The 21,960-nt window shown below is 45.0% G+C and overlaps 1 protein-coding gene across 3 annotated transcripts in view; it reads right to left on the reverse strand.

Annotated features, from left to right (window-relative positions):
* The window catches only part of kcnd3 (potassium voltage-gated channel, Shal-related subfamily, member 3), a 374,364-nt gene that overhangs the window by 54,688 nt on the left and 297,716 nt on the right, over positions 1 to 21,960 (reverse strand). For all 3 annotated transcript variants that reach the window (XM_048552842.2, XM_048552841.2, XM_048552840.2), the window contains exon 3: positions 1,543 to 1,705. In XM_048552842.2, the coding sequence (XP_048408799.1) occupies positions 1,543 to 1,705 (163 nt within the window). The remainder of the gene's footprint in view (positions 1 to 1,542; positions 1,706 to 21,960) is intronic.

Here is a 21,960-nt window from a genome sequence, read left to right on the forward strand (position 1 = left end):
AAGTACAGGGCTAATGGTAGTAATAGTAGTGTAGATGAGCAGAGAGATCTTGGTGTCCATGTACACAGATCCTTGAAAGTTGCCACCCAGGTTGACAGGGCTGTTAAGAAGGCATACAGTGTTTCAGCTTTTATTAATAGAGGGATCGAGTTCCGGAACCAAGAGGCTATGGTGAAGCTGTACAAAACTCTGGTGCGGCCGCACTTGGAGTATTGTGTACAGTTCTGGTCACTGGATTATAAGAAGGATGTGGAAGCTTTGGGAAGGGTGCAGAGGAGATTTACTAGGATGTTGCCTGGTATGGAGGGAAGGTCTTATGAGGAAAGGCTGAGAGACTTGAGGCTGTTTTCATTAGAGAGAAGAAGGTTGAGAGGTGACTTAATTGAAACATATAAAATAATCAGAGGGTTAGATAGGGTGGATAGGGAGAGCCTTTTTACTAGGATGGTGATGGCGAGCACGAGGGGGCTTAGCTTTAAATTGAGGGGTGAAAGATACAGGACAGATGTCAGAGGTAGTTTCTTTACTCAGAGAGTAGTAAGGGAATGGAATGCTTTGCCTGCAACGGTAGTAGATTCGCCAACTTTGGGTATATTTAAGGTGTCATTGAATAAACATATGGACGTACATGGAATAGTGTAGGTTAGATGGGCTTGAGATCGGTATGGCAGGTCGGCACAACATCGAGGGCCGAAGGGCCTGTACTGTGCTGCAATGTTCTATGTTTTATGTAACAGGGTGGCCAGAACTGGACACATTCTCCAGAACAGGCTCTGCAATATCATGTACCATCTCCAACAACTCCTTGTGGTAGCAGGATTGTTATTCTCATTGAGCTCTGAGGAAATAAGTTTCTCCTGGATTCCCTACTGGACTTATAGGAACAATCTTACATTAATGGCCCTCGTTCTGGATTCGCAGCAAAGCTGCAAAATTTTTTCTACATCTTCCCTGTGAAACTTGTCCATTAAATTGACGATTTCTATCAGGTCAGCCCCTCTGCCCTGATCTGTTTGGAGGATGCAATAAACAGGAGGCGATGAATACCCTCGTCCTGTTCCTATTTAGTGCTCACAGCTTGGTGGATGGTACATAGATGAAAAATACACAGAAATATGCACAATGCCAGGTAGTTTCTGGCTGGAGAGAGAGAGATAGTATGAACTGCTGATGCTGGAGAATCTGATGTGACAAGGTGTAGACCTGGATGAGCACAGCAGGCCAGACAGCATCAGAGGAGCAGGAAAGCTAACATTTCGGGTGTGGACCTTTCTTCAGAAATGCTGAAGCAGGGTCCAGGCCCGAAATGTCAGCCTTCCTGTTCCTCTCATGCTGCCTGGCCTGCTGTGGTCATCCAGCTCTACACCTTGTTATCTCAGTTTTAGGCTGGAATTTGGTTTGGCAGTGAGGGTAAGGATTTCCATTGATCAGGTTGATGTGGCTAGGAGCTGGAGTGGAATTTCTGTTTCGCGATCCTCACTTTGCGGGTTCAGTGCTTTTCGGGCTTTTGGAGAATCCGGGGCGTGAGGTGGACGGAATTACCTTTTGTGCCCGTCGCTTGTCTGCTCGCTGGTTCTGATGGTAGATCCTGCTGAAGTTGGACACGATGACTGGCACAGGTAGAGCAATCACCAGCACACCACTCAAGGAGCAGATGGAGCCAAAAATCTTCCCAGCGATTGTCTTTGGTACCATGTCACCATAGCTACGGGAGAATAGAAGATTACATTAGAATAGAGAAACTTACACCAGATGGGGAATAATGGTTCATGAAGGCGGCTCATTCCTCTACAAATACTTGAAAGCTCAATTTAGAAGCAGAAGTAGGCCATTCAGCCCCTCGAACCTGTTCTGCCATTCAATAGGATCCTAGTTTAGTTATTTATGTTTTGAATTCCATATTTCCACCTACTCCCCAATAATTTTTCATTCCCTTGCCTAACTCTGTTTTAAAAATATTCAATGACCCTGAGTTTGCAAATCTACTGGGGCAGAGCTCTAAAGTCATACAGCTCTCTGAGAGGATAAGTAATATTCTCTTCACCTCTGCCCGCTGACCAACCTTGAGGGCAATTAAGGATGCACAACAAATTTTGTCCTGGCTAGTGAGACTGGCATCCAGTGAGAGAATGGGGAAGAGCCCACTTTCTCATCATTTCCCTTGGTCCCTTTCAGTTATCACATGAGCCCACTTCACTCTATCACTTGTCTCCCCAGAATCGGTGTCTCATGGACAAGGCACGAGGCGGGAGTGTGATGGAATAATCTTCACTTCTCTGGATGACTGCAGCTCCAGCAGAACTCAAGAACATAGAAATGTACAGCACAAGAACAAACCCTTTGGCCCAACTATGCTGATCATGATACCATTCCAGACTAATCTGATCTGCCTGTATGCTCAACACTACCCACCGGAGAGAAACTTCCTGGATTGGCATCTCATTCACTACCTTCAACATTTATCTCTGCACCAGTCATAGGTAGCATGGTGTACAATGTACATGATGCACTGAAGCAACATCGCAAAGCATGGCTTAGCAAAGCAGGGATCAGGAACTCAGGTGAGGCTGAGGCAGCAATGACTGGATGGAGTTCTGATTGAGTTAAAACATCCATGCTCCCTCAGATTCACAGAAGTGTTCACAGAATCATAGAATCTCTACAGTGCGGGGGACAGGCCAATCAGCCTATTGAGCCCATATTGACCCTCCAAAGAACATCCCACCCAGAACCACCCCCCTACACTATCCCTGTAACCCTGCATTTCCCATGGCTAATATACCTAACCTACACATCCCTGGATACTACGGGCAATTTCCCATTGCCAATTCACCCTAACCTGCACACCTTTGGACTGTGGGAGGAAACTGGAGCACCCGGAGGAAACCCACACAGACATGGGGAGAATGTGCAAACTCCACACAGACAGTCGGGCGAGGGTGGAATCAAACCCAGGCCCCTGGCGCTGTAGGGTTAATCACTGAGCCACAATGCAGCCCCAAAATGTCGTGGCAAAGAAGGAGGTCATTTGGCTCTTCATGTCTGGCTCCACTCTAAGAGGCTCCTGCTCTCATAGGCCCCCACCCTGCACCACCTCTGTTCCCACACACACATGTTCAAACTTGGAACTATCTTGCCATTTCTTCCACATTACTCCTAGCCTCACTGTGGGTGTCACTACACTACCTGGACTATATTGAGCCAAGGAAATGGCTGACCATCACCTTCTCAAGGGTAATTAGGTACTGGTAATAAATGCTGGACCAACCAGTGATAATATCCTAAGAATGAATGAAAGAGAAACCCTACCTCTCCGTTAGGTTATAGAGATAACAAGGTGTAGAGCTGGATGAACACAGCATCAGAGGAGCAGGAAAGCTGATGTTTCGGTTCATCTCCGTTAGGTTCCTGCCTTTTTGTTTCTACAGGACCCCCTCATGCCTAAAATCATGTCATTTGACCTTCCATATCAGTCTCTGTAGGTCCTATCTGTAGGCACTTGGTGCTGAGTGATGTTGGGGCTCATTGGGAGATACTCGAGACAAGACAATATTCATTTTCTTTTCAAAAACTCATTGGCTTACATAGCCACTGAAAGCTGTTTCAGACATAACTTAATTCTATCAACCTGAGTTAGTATTGGATCCAGGTATTGGTAGTGAGAGGTCCCAAAGCCTGCCTCTCTCACTTCGGACAGATATTTGCATTCTTTTCATATAAATTATTCAACAACACTCAGTTATACTGAGTAAAATATTCCATTATTTCATTGCTGGTAATCCACTCCCAGCTATTTGTTTATGCTATGTAAAAACTTCCAGAACTTCCCCTTGAGATTCCAGCGTGCAACTTCTTCATTTATCTAACCTTTGATCTCTGCTGCTATTGCTGCCTGGTCTCTAATCTTTTACTCATCTGCTTTAATTCCCATGATGAAGGGAAGCCTGCAGACTTTGCTGAGGTTCTGAATGACAAGATTAAATGATGGCAGCTGCTGTCTCTGTCACTGCCTCTCATTATCTTTTCTGATATTTGGGGATCACACGCAGTCAGGACCTGTCATTTAAGTTTGGCTTCAGGTCAAAGGAAGCTTATTGACTGATGGCTGAAGACCCTAACTTACCAATTTCCATTTTCTTGCTTTTTAAAGTGAGTGACTTCAGCAAATTGAGAAGCCCTGTAGCTGTTTCAGGGGTTTTGTGTGAGCATGCTTCATTTCAATACATCAAAAGGCATTTTCCTCAGCTGTTTCCACCACCAGCACAATCCCCTCTTCAACAACCTCACGCAAACCAATTTCTCCAATTTATTTTGATTCAAAGACTACATGTACATCACCACTTTGGATTTTTCTGAGAGGTTTTTTTTATTTACATGTGGGATGTGGGTACCCCTGCTGGCCTTCATTTATTGCTTGCCCCTACCTGCCTTTGAACTGAGTGGTTTTCAGAGGGTTGTTGACAGTGAACCCCATTGCTGTGGGTCTGGAGTTACGTGTAGGCCAGACCAGGTAAGGATGGCAGATTTCCGTCTGTGAAAGACACCAGTGAACCAGATGGATTTTTCTTGACAGCTGGCCATCAGCAGATTCTTAATCTATTATTAAATTCAAATTTCACTAGCTACCCTGGTGGGATTTGAACCCAGGCCCCCAGAACATTAGCTGAGTTTCCTGAACTAGCGCTAATACCACTAGGCCATTGCGTCCCCAATTATGGGCCAATTCTGATACTAAATGCATTGGAAACTCAGTTTCTGGGCACTAGTCTGACTTCTGTTGCCCTTCCCCTGAAATTTAGACCATCCTTATTTTCCAATTGTCTAACCTTTTGATTCTACATAATAACTTCCATTTATAGTTCAACATTCCAGGGTGCTTCACAGAAGTACTCCGGAGAATTTGGCATCGAATCAGATTAAAGCATTTTCGATCAGTTTATCAAGATCGGGTTTAGTAGATATCACGACGAGCCCCTGAGGCAGATTGCAATTTATCTCAATGACCATGTGTTTGAGACTCTGCCAGAAGGTTGGAACTAGTGTAGCTCAGATCAAAGCCCTCTCTTTGGAGAGAAGAAGTATAAGAGTCCTGACAGAGGTCACCAAAATCATGAGCTGCCTCACAGTACCAGGGACCCAAGTTCGATCCCAGCCTTGGGCAACAGTCTGTATGGAGTTTGAACATCCTCCCTGTGTCTGTGTGTGTTTCCTGCAAGTGCTCCGGTTTCCTCCCGCAGTCCAAAGCTGTGCAGGCTAGGTGGATTAACCGTTCTATAGTGCCCAGGGATGCGTCAGCTAGGTGGGTTAGCAGGAATGGGGAGGTGGGGGACAGTTGAGTTTGGGTGGGATGCTCTTTGGAGGATCAGTGTGGATTTGATTGGTTGAATGGCCTGCTTCCACACTGTATGGATCTGTGAAAGTGGGAAAGCAGAGCACTTGAAAGGTTTAGGAAGGGGTGGTCAGACCTTAAGTGAGGACTTGGCAGCTGAAGACACACCTACTAATCATGAAGATATCCTTTATCATCCTTGTTTGTCCCAATAGGGTACAGTTCTCCTGGCGATCAAACTCCCAAGCATGCTCATGGGGCTATTATCTGTGTCTGTGTGTCAGTCGCGAATATCTGTTCTTTATTCCCTGGAGAGTGAAGAAACACAGAAGCCAGATCTGTTTCTCTTTCCATCCCATGTGCACCTTCATTGCGTCAGCCCTGCGTGAGGAAGGCTCGGATCTTTCAGATGTATGACAGAATTTTGTTCGTCTTTCACTCTTCAAGGTCATGTTAGTATTGGACCAGCCTTCCCCCTGATTTTGGAATAAGATTAATTTAGGTTTGGAACAAGGGGCCAACCACTGGGGTCTCTCAGAATAGAAGATTATTCACCAGAGAATTCCAAAGAAAACATGGCAATCACAAATAATTCATAATTTTTCAATTTTGGCGTAAAATGATTGTTTGATGGGAATTGTGGATGGGAGGAGGGGAATGCTGTTACACTAACTATAAAAAATAACCCTACCAGGTGACAAGGTTCTTTTTTACTGTTGATTTTTAGATTATAGCTATTACTGCCCTTGAACTGAGAGGTTTGCTCAGCCAATCAGAAGGCAGTTAAGGAGCAACCATGTTGCTGTGGGTCTGGAGTCACGTGTAGGCCAGACCAGGTAAAGATGGGAGATTTCCTTCCCTAAAGGGCATTCATAGCCCTGACATAAAAACAGAAATTGCTGGAGAAACTCAGCAAATCTGACGGCATCTGGGGAGAGAAAGCAGTGTCAACATTTCAGGTCCAATGACCATTCTGCAGAACCAGATGGCTTTTTTAATGACAATTTTGTATTTTCAGGAACACCTTTACCCCAGCTAATATTTTAACTCCAGTTTTGTTTATAAACTGGGTTTAATTTTGCTAATGCCCCTCTAGTGGGATTTGAACTCATAACTCCTGGTCTTTAGTTTAGATGTTTGCATTATGCATCTAGCACTTAACCACTATGGTTACCACCCTCTATTATTGGTTGTGATGGATTGTGGCACCAGGCCGATTCACCAATGGCAGGTGTGCTTGAGGATGGGGGTGGGTTGGGGGGGAAGGTCACATGATGTCACCTCCAAGCATGTAGTCAATCAGAGTTCACAAACCAGCCATCACTGCAGGCTTCAATCTAACGGAGAAAGTAAGAAAGATTTCTTCCTAAAGTCCAATTCACAATTCACCAAGACTCCTAAAACAGCCCCTTCCAAACCCATGACCACTTCCACCTAGAAGGGCAAGGGAAGCAGGCATATGGGAATGCCGTTACCTCCAAGTTCCGCTCCAAGCCACGCACCATCCTGACTTGGAAATATATCGCCGTTCCTTCACTGTGGGTCAACCCACAGCGGGTAGACTGTAGTGGTACAAGAAGGCAGCTCGACCACCACCTTCTCAAGGGCAACTGGGGTGGGGAGTAAGGGCTGCCTCAGCCATTAATGATCCCGAATAAAAAAAATGAGTGAGGTCATGGGGTTTATCTCCAGTGTTGATGGTTGAGGCAAGGCCAACATCAACACCCAGAGGTTAGCTTGGACAGCTGGATGAATCACAGAGTTCAGAATTACTATAGCACAGAAGAAGGCCATTCGGCCCATCATGTCTGCACCATCCCTTCAAATGTGCATCATTATCTAGTGTCAGTCTCCTGTTTCTCTGTACCCTTGATCACCGTCTATCCAAATAATTATCCGACATCCTCTTGATTGTTTCAATTGAATCTTCCTTCATCACATTCCCAGACATTGAAGGGAATAGGCTGAGTGACTGTGACTGACACAAAGTGCCAACATGCCAGTAGCACAGGCTAGAGTTCTCCCAGTTGTTGGTTGTATTAACTCTGCTGATAGTTTATAGAATAAACCTTTAGGGTGACACGGTGGCTCAGCGGTTAGCACTGCAGCCTCACAGCACCAGGGGCCCGGGTTCGATTCCTGCATCAGGTGACTGTGTGGAGTTTGCACATTCTCCCTGTGTCTGCGTGGGTTTCCTCCGTGTGCTCTGGTTTCCTCCCACAGTCCAAAGATGTGCAGGCTAGGTAGATCGGCCATGCTAAATTGCCCATAGTGTTCAGGGATGTGTGGGTTATAGGGCGATGGGTCTGGGTGGGATGCTGCAAGGGGCGGTGTGGACTTGTTGGGCCGAAGGGCCTGTTTCCACACTGTAGGGAACCTGAAAAAAACTCCTTCCTGACTTTGTACCACACCCAAGCAAACCTCTAGCAACAAAAGTTAACCATAGCCCACCAGTAAATGTACTTAAACTGACTCCCTACCCATCCACTTTTCTCAAATTCCTCAGAAATACAGCACAAACTATAATAGATCAATTATGGATTTATTTGGCAGACAATGGTGTGGAGGCACTGGGTTAGTGATTCAGTGACCCCAGGTTAATAATCTAGGGGCAGAGGTTCAAATCCCATCATGCTGACTGGGGGATTTTAAATTGTATTTGTTAATTTGGAATTAAAAACTTGTCCCTGTGGCAAGCGGTTTTTGCATAAACCCATCTGGTTCATTAGTGTCTCTCAGGGAAGTAAATCTGCCATTCTTACCCAGTCTGCCTACTTGTGACTCCAGACCCAGGGTGATGCAGTTGACTCTTGACTACCCTTTGGAGTGGCTGAGCAAGCCATTCATTTTAAGGGCAGTTGGGATTGGGCAACAAAGCTAGCCCTAGGAGTGACAGCCACATGTTATGAAAGAATGGAGAAATGGGAAATTGTGTCCTTTTAGGCAGCTATAGAGAACTGTGCTCTTTTCCGTCCCTGTGTTTAAGCCTGTTAATTACTGCTGACTGACAATATCATCCTCCATTCATTCTCAGAAACATGTAGGGCGGATAAGGGAGGCGATGGAATCTGGTACAGGAGCAGAGCTTTCTCTGGGAATTCCGATAACAATCTCTCTGTTGAGGATGAAGCATCTGACTGAATGACTGAGGCAGAGATTGCTGTCCTTTAGCAGAGAGCATTATCTGCGCAATCTGACAATATCGCTTTGTGTCAGTATCAGACAATTCCTCTGACAGATCTTGACGCAGAGGGATTCAGAAAATGCAATTCTCCACCTCTTCTGCTTTTATTCTAGAGTTCTGCAGTGCCACAATTAGGAGTTGCTTCAGTTTTGTTCACAGTCCTGAGCACACAAAACTTGGGTAGTGAGCGGAGGGTGGAATCTTGTGAACGGCAGGTTTGCTTACTGGGTGCAACGTTGGTGATGCACTTGTGTCATTGTTTTTTAGGTTAGCTTGCAGTGTCTACACTCAGGCACTTAACTGGACCACAGTGTGGGCACAGCACAAAGGACCCTGGGGTCGGGCCCCTCCTCTGCCCAGTACTGGTGACCATACAGAGGCAACTCAGATCTAGGAGTGAGCGAGGAATGAGGCATTGATGGTGGGTGGACTGAGGGGGGCAGGAGGAGTGAGCAACATTGAAGGTAATGGCAGGGAGTGTCTATCACTGGGCTCTCGATGCTGGGTTCCTCGATCAGACATTAAGTGCTGCACTAGAGGAGGGGGCCATCATTGGGAGGAAACTGAGGCCTGGTCTGCCTCTTATCTACCTCAGTAGTGTTTCAGGGAAGAGTAGGGGAGTTTTGACAAGTGCACTGGTCAACATTTATTGTTTTTATGAACCCTTTAATGGGCATCAATAAAAAGAGTTTAAATGATCATGATCAAAGTGCTAATTGTGGGATCTTTCTATGCACAATTTATCTCGAACTCACAACACAATGTTGGTGTTAGACTTGATTTGAGTACATTTGCTCAATAATCCTGAGTGTTTAAAGAATTATGCTGACACCTAATTTATTATTGCCAATCAGTCTACATGCGTGGAGCACCCACTTGTACTGGAAGCTACTAATATTAATGCACAGGGTCCTGTTCTTCAAGACAGCAAGAATAGACACTCACACTGTGCCTTCTTTAGCTCAATAGAATAGGTGACAGATATCCGCTGATTTACTTCTCATCGCATAACTTAAGCAATCAACTTCAACTGCCCTGGCTTAAGATTTAAAAAAAATCTTGGCAGTTGCCTCTCAGTCGACATTGACTGGTGCGATCTGCATTGCAATGATTCAAAATCCATTCTCCAACCAGTCGATACTGTCCCATCTCACAGTATGTTTTTCTGTTACATTGGCATTTCTTGCCAATGGTCCTAATGGTTGCTCGGTGAAAAGCTTTGATAAAGTGATTGTGGTTGACCTGAGGCCAGATAAATGCATGTCTTTCTTTAGTTGTTGGCCTCTTTCCCATTGCTTGTGTGCTTTTCTCTGGGCAGGAGGAGATCAGAATGTGACAAGTGGAGGTGGTGGCGACTGTTAGTTGGGAGGAGGGTTGTTGTAGTGTGAGAAAGGTCTAATTTAGGTGTTACCATGTTGGGTTGTGTTCATTTATAACAGCGACCAATCTGCTATGATGCTGTAGGTATGCCTACATCTGCTTAGTTGTTATTTTCTCTGTACTTATTTGGAGCTATTTTGAATGCGATTGTTCATCAGTCTGTTGTTTTGTTGAGCCACATCTGGCAAAGAGACCTAAGCTGTTTAAACATCTCCCTCAGCTGATTCACCATTATCGTGGTGGGTATGCTGCAAGTTATTGAAATAAGACATTTCTTTCCGAAATGTATTTACAAACAATAAGAGTCAGAATGTACTGTGGTTTATGAACCCCATGCAGGGTGTAAGCCGATGTGTCAATTGTAATAAACCGTTGATAAAGGCAAGAAAGCAGAGAACAAATATTCGCTGGTAATCTGCACAAAATAAAGCTCACATGAATTGTAATTGCTGAAAAAAAATCAGCAGATCCTGCAGCAGCTGTGGAGAAGAATCAGAGTTAGCATTTTAGGTCCACTGACCCTACCTCAGAACACTGCGATGATCAGGTCAGCCATGATCTCATTGACTGATGGAGAAAATTTGATGGGCTGAATGGCCTACTTCTGCTCCCACATCTTATGGTCATTTGAAGCCTTGGTTCAAATTAGAGACTGCAGTTGGCAGAGGGAAAAATTCATTTTTAAGTGCATTCGAATCAGGTCTAAATATTAAACTTTGGGGTGTAGAATTGCAGTCAGAACTCTACATTATTGCCTACAAGTTTAACGGGATTATTGGATTTTCACAAGCAATTAGAACTAATTACCGAGTATTAATATGTAGATATTGATCAATATCAGTTGTTGAATTAAGTCCCAGTTGAAGTTGAGGACGAAGCTGAAAGACCGACTCACTGATTGACGTCAGGAACCAAAGGGGAAAGGGGTGAATGATCTGTCGCCTCGTTTGTTGGTACAAACCAGAAGTGCTTGTGTGGTGAGTTTTGTGACGAACAGACTACAATTTTCCCTTGAGGGTGGAATGACAATACCAGTGAGGAAAGCACTAGCATCTGAGCAACAGAACTGAATTCTCAACATTGATGTTGTCCATATTTTTGACCAACATTCCAATAATGGTGCGCAGTTCCGAAGACACATGGATGAGGGCTTGTTCTACTGGGTACTGAGCATAACAATTAAGTAGGTGGTAGGTAGAGAGTTGGAAATGAGGAGAAGGAGGCCATTCCACTCTAGCAGCCTATCCCCTAGTCAATGAGACATGACTGACCTGGACTTCATTTACCTACCATCAGTCTATACCCCATTTTTAGATCCACTGCACTAAGCCAGGCCACTCAGCCCATTGTGATTGTGCTAACTCTTTGAAGGACTAGTCGCTATCAGTCTCATACCTCCACATTTCGCCCAAGACCCCGTAAGTAATTGTCCAAAACCCTATTAATGTTAGATATGTAATTATTTAGATACTGATAATTCTCTGAAGTACTGCCTTTTCAAATGAAGTATTTCATCAAGGTTCTGACTCGTTTTCTCGGGTAGATGTGAAAGATATCTATGTCATCACCTAAAGAGCAAGCAGGTTCTGCTCGTGCCATGATTAATGTTTATTCTGAAAACAGCATGGCAAAAATGTGATTCATTTCTTAATCTTACAGCTGTTCATAGGAGCTTGCAGTGTGCAAACTATCCCCGGCAATTATGTGCATAGGAACACAAACTACACCACCTCTGTTGGAAAACACCTTGTATGATCCCGATGAGGTGAAAAATGTGTGCTAGCTCTTTTAGCAAAGTGTGGAGCTGGATGAACACAGCAGGCCAAGCAGCATCAGTGGAGCAGGAAGGCTGATGTTTCAGGCCTACACCCTTCATCAGAAAAGGGGGAGGGGGAGAGGGTTCTGAAATAAATAGGGAGAGAGGGGGAGGCAGATCGAAGATGGAGAGAGGAGAAGATAGGTGGAGAGGAGACAGACAAGTTAAAGAGGTGGGGATGGAGCCAGTAAATGTGAGTGTAGGTGGGGAGGTAGGGAGGGGATAGGTCAGGTCAAGGGGGCAGGATGAGGTTAGTAGGTAGGAAATGGAGATGCAGCTTGAGGTGGGAGGAGGGGATGAGTGAGAGGAAGAACGTGTTAGGGAGGTGGGGATGAGCTGGGCTAGTTTTGGGATGCGGTGGGGCGAGGGGAGATTTTGAAGCTTGTGAAATTCACATTGATACCGGAATATGATTTGCTGTTCCTGCAACCTTCGGGTGGCATCATTGTGGCACTGCAGGAGGCCCAGGTTGGACATGTCGTCTGAGGAATGGGAGGGGGAGTGGAAATGGTTCGCGACTGGGAGGTGCAGCCGTTTATTGTGAACCAAGCGTAGGTGTTCTGGTTTCCCCAATGTAGAGGAGGCCACACCGGGTACAGCGGATGCAGTATACCACATTGGCAGATGTGCAGGTGAACCTCTGCTTGATGTGGAAATTCTTATTGGGGCCTGGGATGTGGGTGAGGGAGGAGGTCTGGGGGCGGGTGTAGCACTTCCTGCGGTTGCAGGAAAAAGTGCAGGGTATGGTGGGGCTGGAGGAGTGTAGAGCGGACAAGGGAGTCACGGAGAGAGTGGTCCTCCTGGAAAGCAGACAAGGGCGGGGAAGGAAATATGTCTTTGGTGGTGGGGTCAGATTGCAAACAGTGGAAGTTTTATACAGTTCAGAAGGGGCTAATGTTCAAGTTACATCTGTACCAGCTCCCTAAGGTCCTTGTCATTGTTCCCGACCAAGTGTTGTTGTTTTATTGTTATCATGCAATAATCCCTTCTTGGTACCTCAGAGCAGTGCCTCTTGTGTAGATACTTTATAGTGGCATATCCTTCACTTTTACTCAGTAGATAGACCAGAGACAAGCAAAGACAAAGGAGAATTGGTGGGGAGACAATGTCAGTGCAGAAACCACTCAAGCCAATTTTTACCCATTTTTACAGACGCACCGTGATGAACATCCATGGACGCATCACGGCTTGGTATGGCAACCGCTCTTCCCAAGACCACAAGAAAACTACAGAGAGCCGTGTACACAGCCGAGTCCATCAAGCCAACGCAGCCTTCCATCCAACGCCTCCATATATACTTCCCGCTGCCTCAGAAAAGCAACCAACATAATTCAAGACCCCTACCCACCCTGGTTATGTTCTCAACCATCTTCTTCCTTCAGGAAGAACTTATACAAGTTTGAATATACGGACAAATAGATTCAAGAACAGTATCTTAGATAACAAAGTGTGGAGCTGGATGAACACAGCAGGCCAAGCAGCATCTCAGGAGCACAAAAGCTGACGTTTTGGGCCTAGACCCTTCATCAGAGAGGGGGATGGGGAGAGGGTTCTGGAATAAATAGGGAGAGAGGGGGAGGCGGACCGAAGATGGAGAGAAAAGAAGATAGGTGGAGAGGAGAGTATAGGTGGGGAGGTAGGGAGGGGATAGGTCAGTCCAGGGAAGACGGACAGGTCAAGGAGGTGGGATGAGGTTAGTAGGTAGGAGATGGAGGTGCGGCTTGGGGTGGGAGGAAGGGATGGGTGAGAGGAAGAACAGGTTAAAAAGTATGGGAGAACACACCAGGATCTGGTAACTAAGTATGGAGCTGGATGAACACAGCAGGCCAAGCAGCATCTCAGGAGCACAAAAGCTGACGTTTTGGGCCTAGACACTTCATCAGATGATGAAGGGTCTAGGCCCGAAACGTCAGCTTTTGTGCTCCTGAGATGCTGCTTGGCCTGCTGTGTTCATCCAGCATCACACTTTGTTATCTTGGATTCTCCAGCATCTGCAGTTCCCATTACCTCAAGAACAGTATCTTCCCCGCTTTTAGTGTAATTTTGAACGGGCCTCTCAAATGTTAATTCTAATTTCTTCTTGTATCTTCTCTGTGCCTGTAACACTGTATTCTGTGCTCTATCCTGTTACCCTGAAGCATTTGTGTGTATAATCTGCCTGTAGAGCACATAAAACAACACTTTTCACTGTATCCAGGGACATGTGACAACAATCAGTCAACCAAGCAAACGTTACAACACATTGCTAAATGTGGAAAACACCACAAGGTGTAAGCTGTAGGCCCCTTCGAAACTGCCACATGGTTACAGCAGTGTGTGCCCGACCCTACCAGGAGGAGAAGAAAGCGAGAAGACACCAAAGAAACTATAACAACCCAGTAACTGCTTTTCCCATATTAAGAACATTGCCATGTGAAGAAGACAGAGAGTTAGTCAGCATCATGGCCCACAGAAAAACACTGCAGTGGCAGAGCACGCAGGAATAATGCAAGGTTAGCATTCAAAAAGCAAAACTTCAGTCAAAAGCTGGTAAGAAGTGCTGGGGCAAATGTGGGAGATAGGAATAGAGAAAAAAGCCAGCTACAATTAAAAAATGCAAACACTTCAGCAAAGACATTCTGTGTGGAGCAAGTGACAATCCCTGGAGGTAAATTTGGAGATTCCTAAAGAGAAAAGGGACTAACTTTCTGAAAAATGTCACGAGGGTCAGGAAAGAGAGGCAAGGTGGAATATGAGAGTACTAATCACTTATATCAAACAATGACACTATTTGCATTAAATTCCACTAGGCACAGCTGCAAGGATCACTGAAATAGCCCAGAATAAATTTAGACTGGGGCTACAGAATTGGGAAAGGCTCAGAATTAAGTTAAGCGGAAAATGAGAACATTTAAAGAAATTTTGTTGAATAATCTATCAGAAAAGGAAATATCAGGGAAAATTAAAGATTTAAAAGGACTGGGACTCAGTATTCAAGCAGAGATGAATGATTGAGAGAAGTGAATAACCAGTAAATGACGCAGAAGGACTAGGAAGAAGGAATAGTTTCTCATTGTTGCCAGAATTCTCCAGTTCCTCTTTGGCACTTCCCATTCAGAGCATGCAGGTATAATCTGAATGACGTTAACTGGAATTCCACTGTCTAACTTGCCTTACTATCTGCCAAATCTGTACAGAACATCAAACCAATTGTCCAACACTGGTCTGGCACTCAACCGCTCATTGAAATGGCAGAGGATCAAGGTTGATGGCTTGCAATTTTTCACCCAGCGTGTCCCGCAATTGCCAACCTATGTTGAGAGTGGTCAATCAAGAAAAATATTTACCATATAATTCATCATGTGAATGATATGAAGGCAGTTAAATGTCCAGAACCACTTTGGAAACTCAGAATTGTAGGCCATTTGGTCCATTGTACTGGTTCTATTCCCAATCTCCTGCCTTCTGCCCAGGCCCCAACACATCAATTCTATAAAACAAACACTCAATGCCCCCTTGACTGTTTCAGGTCAATAAGGTCTCATTCTGACGTATTCAGGAACTCTCACTGAGAACAATCGAACTGTGGATGCTGTAAATCAGGAAACAAAACAGAGTTAACGAACATTCTAAGGAAGGGTCACCGGATCTGAAAGTTTAACTCTGTTTTTTCCTTCACAGATGCTGCCAGACCTGCTGAGCTTTTCCAGCAACTTCTGTTTTTGTGCTTGATTTATAGCATCCGCAGTTCCTTCGGCTTTTACCTGTGCAGGAGATAAACTCTTCCTCATCCTTGCCCCCACTTCAACCACTTGCAGAACTTACAGAGTGACTTCAATCACAGTATCTCCAGCAGCTGCTTCTCATCCAGACTCCAGTTTGCTGAAGGAGCAAATTACAGTAGATGCTGAAATCCTTACCGAAAACAAAATATACTGGAGATCACAGTGGGTCAGGCAGTGTCTGTGGAGAGAGAGCAAATGAACAGCCCAGGCTGAAAATGTTAGTTTGCTCTCTCTCCATGGATGCTACCTGATCAACTTGCCAGAAATGGGCAGAATGGGAATTTTGGGTGTATCATTTCCGAAGGTTATTCTTGAGATGGGCAGATATAAATGCAAAACAAAAAGCGCAGTCCATCTATGAATCTTGCGATGCAATGAGTATTTGCATATCACAAGAAAATTATAAATATTCAAAATCTCAGTAGCACTTTGTGTCTATGATCTTCAGAACCAAGATTTATTCCCGTCCCTTCCAAGTGTGAGCTCAGTAAACTCCTCTGAGGCTTCGCTTGTCAATCATACAAAATTGCTTCAGAGTATTAAAACAATAAGCTAATTATCTTTGTCCTGTGTCAGAGTTGGTACGACCTGAATCTGTAATAAGGCTACTGAGCAAACTGTCCTATTCAGTCATATTTCTTTGTGTTCCTTACTATTCCTGTTGAATTTTAGAGCATCCGCGGTACTGCACTCATTGTAAAATCTCTTCCTCTACCTCCCCTGCTCGTAAAATCTTCATGAATTGGACCGAGAATCACTCATTTTGGTTCCAAAAACAGCTGCCTGATATCAATGTTTTATACTTGTGGGTTTCAATGGACTTCATTTACTTCAATCACAGTCTCACATCTCGCCTCTCCCATTCTGTTGTTGTCCCAGAGTATTTAGCCCTTGTCAATGTTATGTTGTACCTTTAAAAATGCTTCGTCATCACTATCCACATGAGGCAAGCTGTAGACACAATGAAGCAGCGGTACTATCATACAGACTTGTCTACATAGTCCCCGATTTACCATTTCTGGCCTACGGTCTAATCTAAAAGTAACGAACCTGCATTATGGTTTTAACAATCCTTGTTATATGTTTGCTATGATTCCAATAAACAGAAGAAAGCAAGTGTCAAACAAATGGTGAAGCTAAATAAAAACCAAGTCACAAACAAAAACAGAAATTGCTGGAAAAGCTCAGCAGGTCTGGCAGCTGGGAGAGAAATCAGAGTTAACATTTTGAGCCGAGTGAGCCTTCCTCAGAACAAAGCTTGTGATTTTAAATAAACCCGTTGGACTATAACCTGGTGTCGTGGGACTTCTGACTTTGTCCACCCCAGTCCAACTCCAGCACCTCCTCATCTCCTTATAAAACCAACAACATTATAATTAGTCCATGTGCAAACATCTAAGAGGTCTGTTAATATATAGCTAGTTAATTGATCCAGTGATCAATTAACTGATTCATCGCTGCATTTCATTGCAGGGGGGTCAAACCTCAGATCAACAGTTAACATTGTTTTGGCAGGATAATTTAACAAATGCCTTGCTGCTTTCCAGCTTGATGGTTATTATAATGTTGCTGAAATTTTGGAAAGGGATAATATTGGAGGCTGCATTCAGTTCCATCCAAACTGATTCGGTCTCACCGTCTGGGCTAGGGATAAGGCAGAGCCTCTGAGAATGTCGGTGTAGGCCTTTATCGATAGATCTTCTCATAGCCTTAGAAACAATGTGTGAGTGAGTGAGCCATGGAGAACGGTGTGAGTGAGTGAGTGATGGAGAATGGTGTGAGTGAGTAAGTGATGGAGAACGGTGTGAGTGAGTGAGTGATGGTGAACGGTGTGAGTGAGTGAGTGATGGTGAACGGTGTGAGTGAGTGAGTGCTGGTGAATGGTGTGAGTGAGTGAGTGATGGTGAACGGTATGAGTGAGTGAGTGATGGTGAACAGTGTGAGTGAGTGAGTGAGTGATGGAGAATGGTGTGAGTGAGTGAGTGATGGAGAACGGTATGAGTGAGTGAGTGATGGTGAACGGTGTGAGTGAGTGAGTGATGGTGAACGGTGTGAGTGAGTGAGTGATGGTGAACGGTGTGAGTGAGTGAGTGATGGAGAACGGTGTGAGTGAGTGAGTGATGGTGAACGGTATGAGTGAGTAAGTGATGGAGAACGGTATGAGTGAGTGAGTGATGGAGAACGGTGTGAGTGAGTAAGTGATGGAGAACGGTATGAGTGAGTGAGTGATGGTGAACGGTGTGAGTGAGTGAGTGATGGAGAACGGTGTGAGTGAGTGAGTGATGGTGAACGGTGTGAGTGAGTGAGTGATGGAGAACGGTGTGAGTGAGTGAGTGATGGAGAACGGTGTGAGTGAGTGAGTGATGGTGAATGGTGTGAGTGAGTGAGTGATGGAGAACGGTGTGAGTGAGTGAGTGATGGAGAACGGTGTGAGTGAGTGAGTGATGGTGAACGGTGTGAGTGAGTGAGTGATGGAGAACGGTGTGAGTGAGTGAGTGATGGAGAACGGTGTGAGTGAGTGAGTGATGGTGAATGGTGTGAGTGAGTGAGTGATGGAGAACGGTGTGAGTGAGTGAGTGATGGAGAACGGTGTGAGTGAGTGAGTGATGGTGAACGGTGTGAGTGAGTGAGTGATGGAGAACGGTGTGAGTGAGTGAGTGATGGAGAACGGTATGAGTGAGTGAGTGATGGTGAACGGTGTGAGTGAGTGAGTGATGGAGAACGGTGTGAGTGAGTGAGTGATGGTGAACGGTGTGAGTGAGTAAGTGATGGTGAACGGTGTGAGTGAGTGAGTGATGGAGAACGGTGTGAGTGAGTGAGTGATGGTGAACGGTGTGAGTGAGTGAGTGATGGTGAACGGTGTGAGTGAGTGAGTGATGGAGAACGGTGTGAGTGAGTGAGTGATGGTGAACGGTGTTAGTGAGAGTGAGTGATGGAGAACGGTGTGAGTGAGTGAGTGATGGTGAACGGTGTGAGTGAGTGAGTGATGGTGAACGGTATGAGTGAGTGAGTGATGGTGAACGGTGTGAGTGAGAGTGAGTGATGGAGAATGGTGTGAGTGAGTGAGTGATGGTGAACGGTGTGAGTGAGTGAGTGATGGAGAACGGTGTGAGTGAGTGAGTGATGGTGAACGGTGTGAGTGAGTAAGTGATGGAGAACGGTGTGAGTGAGTGAGTGATGGTGAACGGTGTGAGTGAGTGAGTGATGGAGAACGGTGTGAGTGAGTGAGTGATGGTGAACGGTGTGAGTGAGTGAGTGATGGAGAATGGTGTGAGTGAGTGAGTGATGGAGAACGGTGTGAGTGAGTGAGTGATGGTGAACGGTGTGAGTGAGTGAGTGATGGAGAACGGTGTGAGTGAGTGAGTGATGGTGAACGGTGTGAGTGAGTGAGTGATGGAGAACGGTGTGAGTGAGTGAGTGATGGAGAACGGTGTGAGTGAGTGAGTGATGGAGAATGGTGTGAGTGAGTGAGTGAGTGATGGTGAACAGTGTGAGTGTGTGAGTGATAGTGAACAGTGTGAGTGAGTGATGGTGAACAGTGTGTGTGAGCAATGGTGAACGGTGTGAGTGAGTGAGTGATGGTGAACGGTGTGAGTGAGTGAGCGATGGGAACAGTGTGAGTGAGCAATGGTGAACATTATGAGTGAGCAATGGTGAACAGTGTGAGTGTATGAGCGATGGTGAACAGTGTGAGTGAGCAATGGTGTACAGTGTGAGTGTATGAGCGATGGTGAACAGTGTGAGTGAGTAATGGTGAACTGTGTGTGTGAGCAATGGTGAACATTGTGAGTGAGCAATGGTGAACAGTGTGAGTGAGCGATGATGAACATTGTGAGTGAGCAATGGTGAACAGTGTGAGTGTATGAGCAATGGTGAACAGTGTGAGTGAGTAATGGTGAACTGTGTGTGTGAGCAATGGTGAACATTGTGACTGAGCGATGGTGAACAGTGTGAGTGAGCAATGGTGAACAGTGTGAGTGTATGAGCAATGGTGAACATTGTGAGTGAGCAATGGTGAACAGTGTGAGTGTATGAGCGATGGTGAACAGTGTGAGTGTATGAGCAATGGTGAACAGTGTGAGTGTATGAGCGATGGTGAACAGTGTGAGTGTATGAGCAATGGTGAACAGTGTGTGTGAGCAATGGTGAACAGTGTGAGTGAGTGATGGTGAACAGTATGTGTGAGCGATGTTTATTGAGTGTACGTTGCGATGAAGGAGTACAGAAGAAATGGGAGAGGTACTTGCAATAAACTGAAGTGAATCAATTTTAAATTCTGCTCAGGCCTCAGTTGTCCGTGTTAAATGATAAATAGATTGGATATTTCTTCTTAATAATCATTCAACAAAGTATCATAGATTCCCGGAATTGTTCGGTTGAAAGAGCAGACTGAACACAGAATGAGAACTTTAGTATTCACCATACATAAAGATGCTCTCCAGAGATTATCCATTTTCCAGCAGTTCTTCCATCAGTGAGTTAGAATAAACTCTCTTCTCTTTCACTGATTTCTTCTAAAGTGGAGCATGAGGGTGGTATATGAACCTTGACCTCCTGATGTGTAAAGCCGTGTGATCAACCGTTGCCCTTCTCTGCAGAGTGGGTGTAATGACAGAATGGGGCATTCATCGGGTTTACATGCCACTGATTTCCCAGAATGAAGGTCAACAGGATTCCATAGGAGAGGGTCAAATGTCTCCTCGAATAGGGATCTTGTGGTGCGATGATAGTGCCCCTATCTCTGAGGCAGGAGACCCCGCTGACTCCAGTGGTGTGTAACAAAATCTGGGAGAAGGTTGGTTAAAATATCAACAACTTTCTCCTGAGCATAGTAAAACAGATACTCTAGGTTCAAATCTCATCTATCTCTCCAGCTGGATCGTGACAATTCCAAATAGGTCATTCCAAAACAAAGAATTGACTGTACTAGAACGGGCCTATGTGGTGCAGTGGTATTGTCCCTGCCTCTGAGCCAGGAGACTCTGTTTCCAACTCCCACCTGTTGCAGAGGTGTGTAATTTCTGAACAGGTTGAGCAGAAAATAGCGTGACCGTGCTAGACCAATGGGAATTGACTATCCCTTGGCTTTTAAGAGAGGATGTCTCACTTTCACCGAATCAGAGCAGCTGTTTTGATCAAAGATCAAACTTATATTTACAAAGGCATCTGAAGATGCACTGCCGTCAATCAGCTCCTCATTGAAGGTTCAATATCATGGTGGAGTAGGTTAACAAGATAGAGTGGTGGAAGAATAACAGAAAATGCTGGAGAAACTCAGCAGATCTGGTAGCACCTGTGGAGAGAGAGGCGGAGGTAACATTTTAAAGCCCTAAAAACAAAGGCCCTTGCTCTGAAACATTAACTCCGTTTCTGTTTCCACAGACTGACCTGCTGAGTCTCTCTCAGTTTTACTCCTTCTATTTCAGATGTCCACCTGTACTTTGCTCTTGTCTGAAACTTTGGGAGTTGCGTTAGGAGATGAACCCTTGCAACACATAACTCAAAGTAAATATACAAGCTTGTAAAGATGGGTTCTAGTTCTACCTTTCCCTGAGTGGCCTTCCAGAATATAACAGGCATTTTAGGAGTAAACTTTACAACACGCCTGCACACAGAGGTTCCCTGCCCTACAAATTATGCTAAATTCAATTGTTAATTTTAAATGTGATGTTCAGAGCCTTTTGTTGTCCAAAAATACAGGCAACCGCAAGAGTGTGGAGTTAAGTCACTGATCAGTCATGATCTTAATGCCTGGTCGTTCAGGCTTAATGGGCTGAATAGCCTCATTCAATTCCTATGTTCATTGTAGTAGAGTATAGGATGAGATAATCATGGGATAGAGTGATTCTTGAAGTATGCTTCGCAGGTTGTTTGTGGTCTGCAGGCTCTCCCAGGCGGTCCTGTGTTCCAAATGTGTCTTTTCTTTAAGAAAGTTCACCTGTGAGGACCCTATGGTGCTGTGAGTAAACAATGATGTTACTTTGCCTGGGCGTTAGCCTGCTGTAGGTCCATGGGCTTCATACACAGAATCACTCATTTTTCTGTAATATTTGCATCCTAAAACATAAACTAACTCATAGAAACGGTGAAACTAGAAGAAAGGGTAGGCCACTAGGCCCTCTGAATTGCTTCTATCATTCAATATGATTACTGCTGAACATCCAACTCACTCCCTTGTTCTCAATTTCTTCTCCATACCCCTTGCTTCCTTTAACCCTAAGAACTACATCTAACTCATTTCTGGAAATGTACAATATTTTGGCCTCAACTACATTCTGTGGCAGAGAATCTCACAGACTCACAGCTCACTGGGTGAAGACATTTCTCCTCATCTCAGTCACGAATGTCATTCCTGTGTCCTTAGACTGTGAGTCCTGGTCATTGGGAACATCCTCCCTGTTTTACCCTGTCTAGCCTTGTTAGAATTTTATCTGTTCCTGTGAGAATACCCTCTCATTCTTCCAATCTCCAGTGAAAACAGCCCTAT

This window comes from Stegostoma tigrinum, chromosome 21 (assembly GCF_030684315.1).
Source record: "Stegostoma tigrinum isolate sSteTig4 chromosome 21, sSteTig4.hap1, whole genome shotgun sequence".
In the NCBI taxonomy this organism is placed as follows: Eukaryota; Metazoa; Chordata; class Chondrichthyes; order Orectolobiformes; family Stegostomatidae; genus Stegostoma; species Stegostoma tigrinum.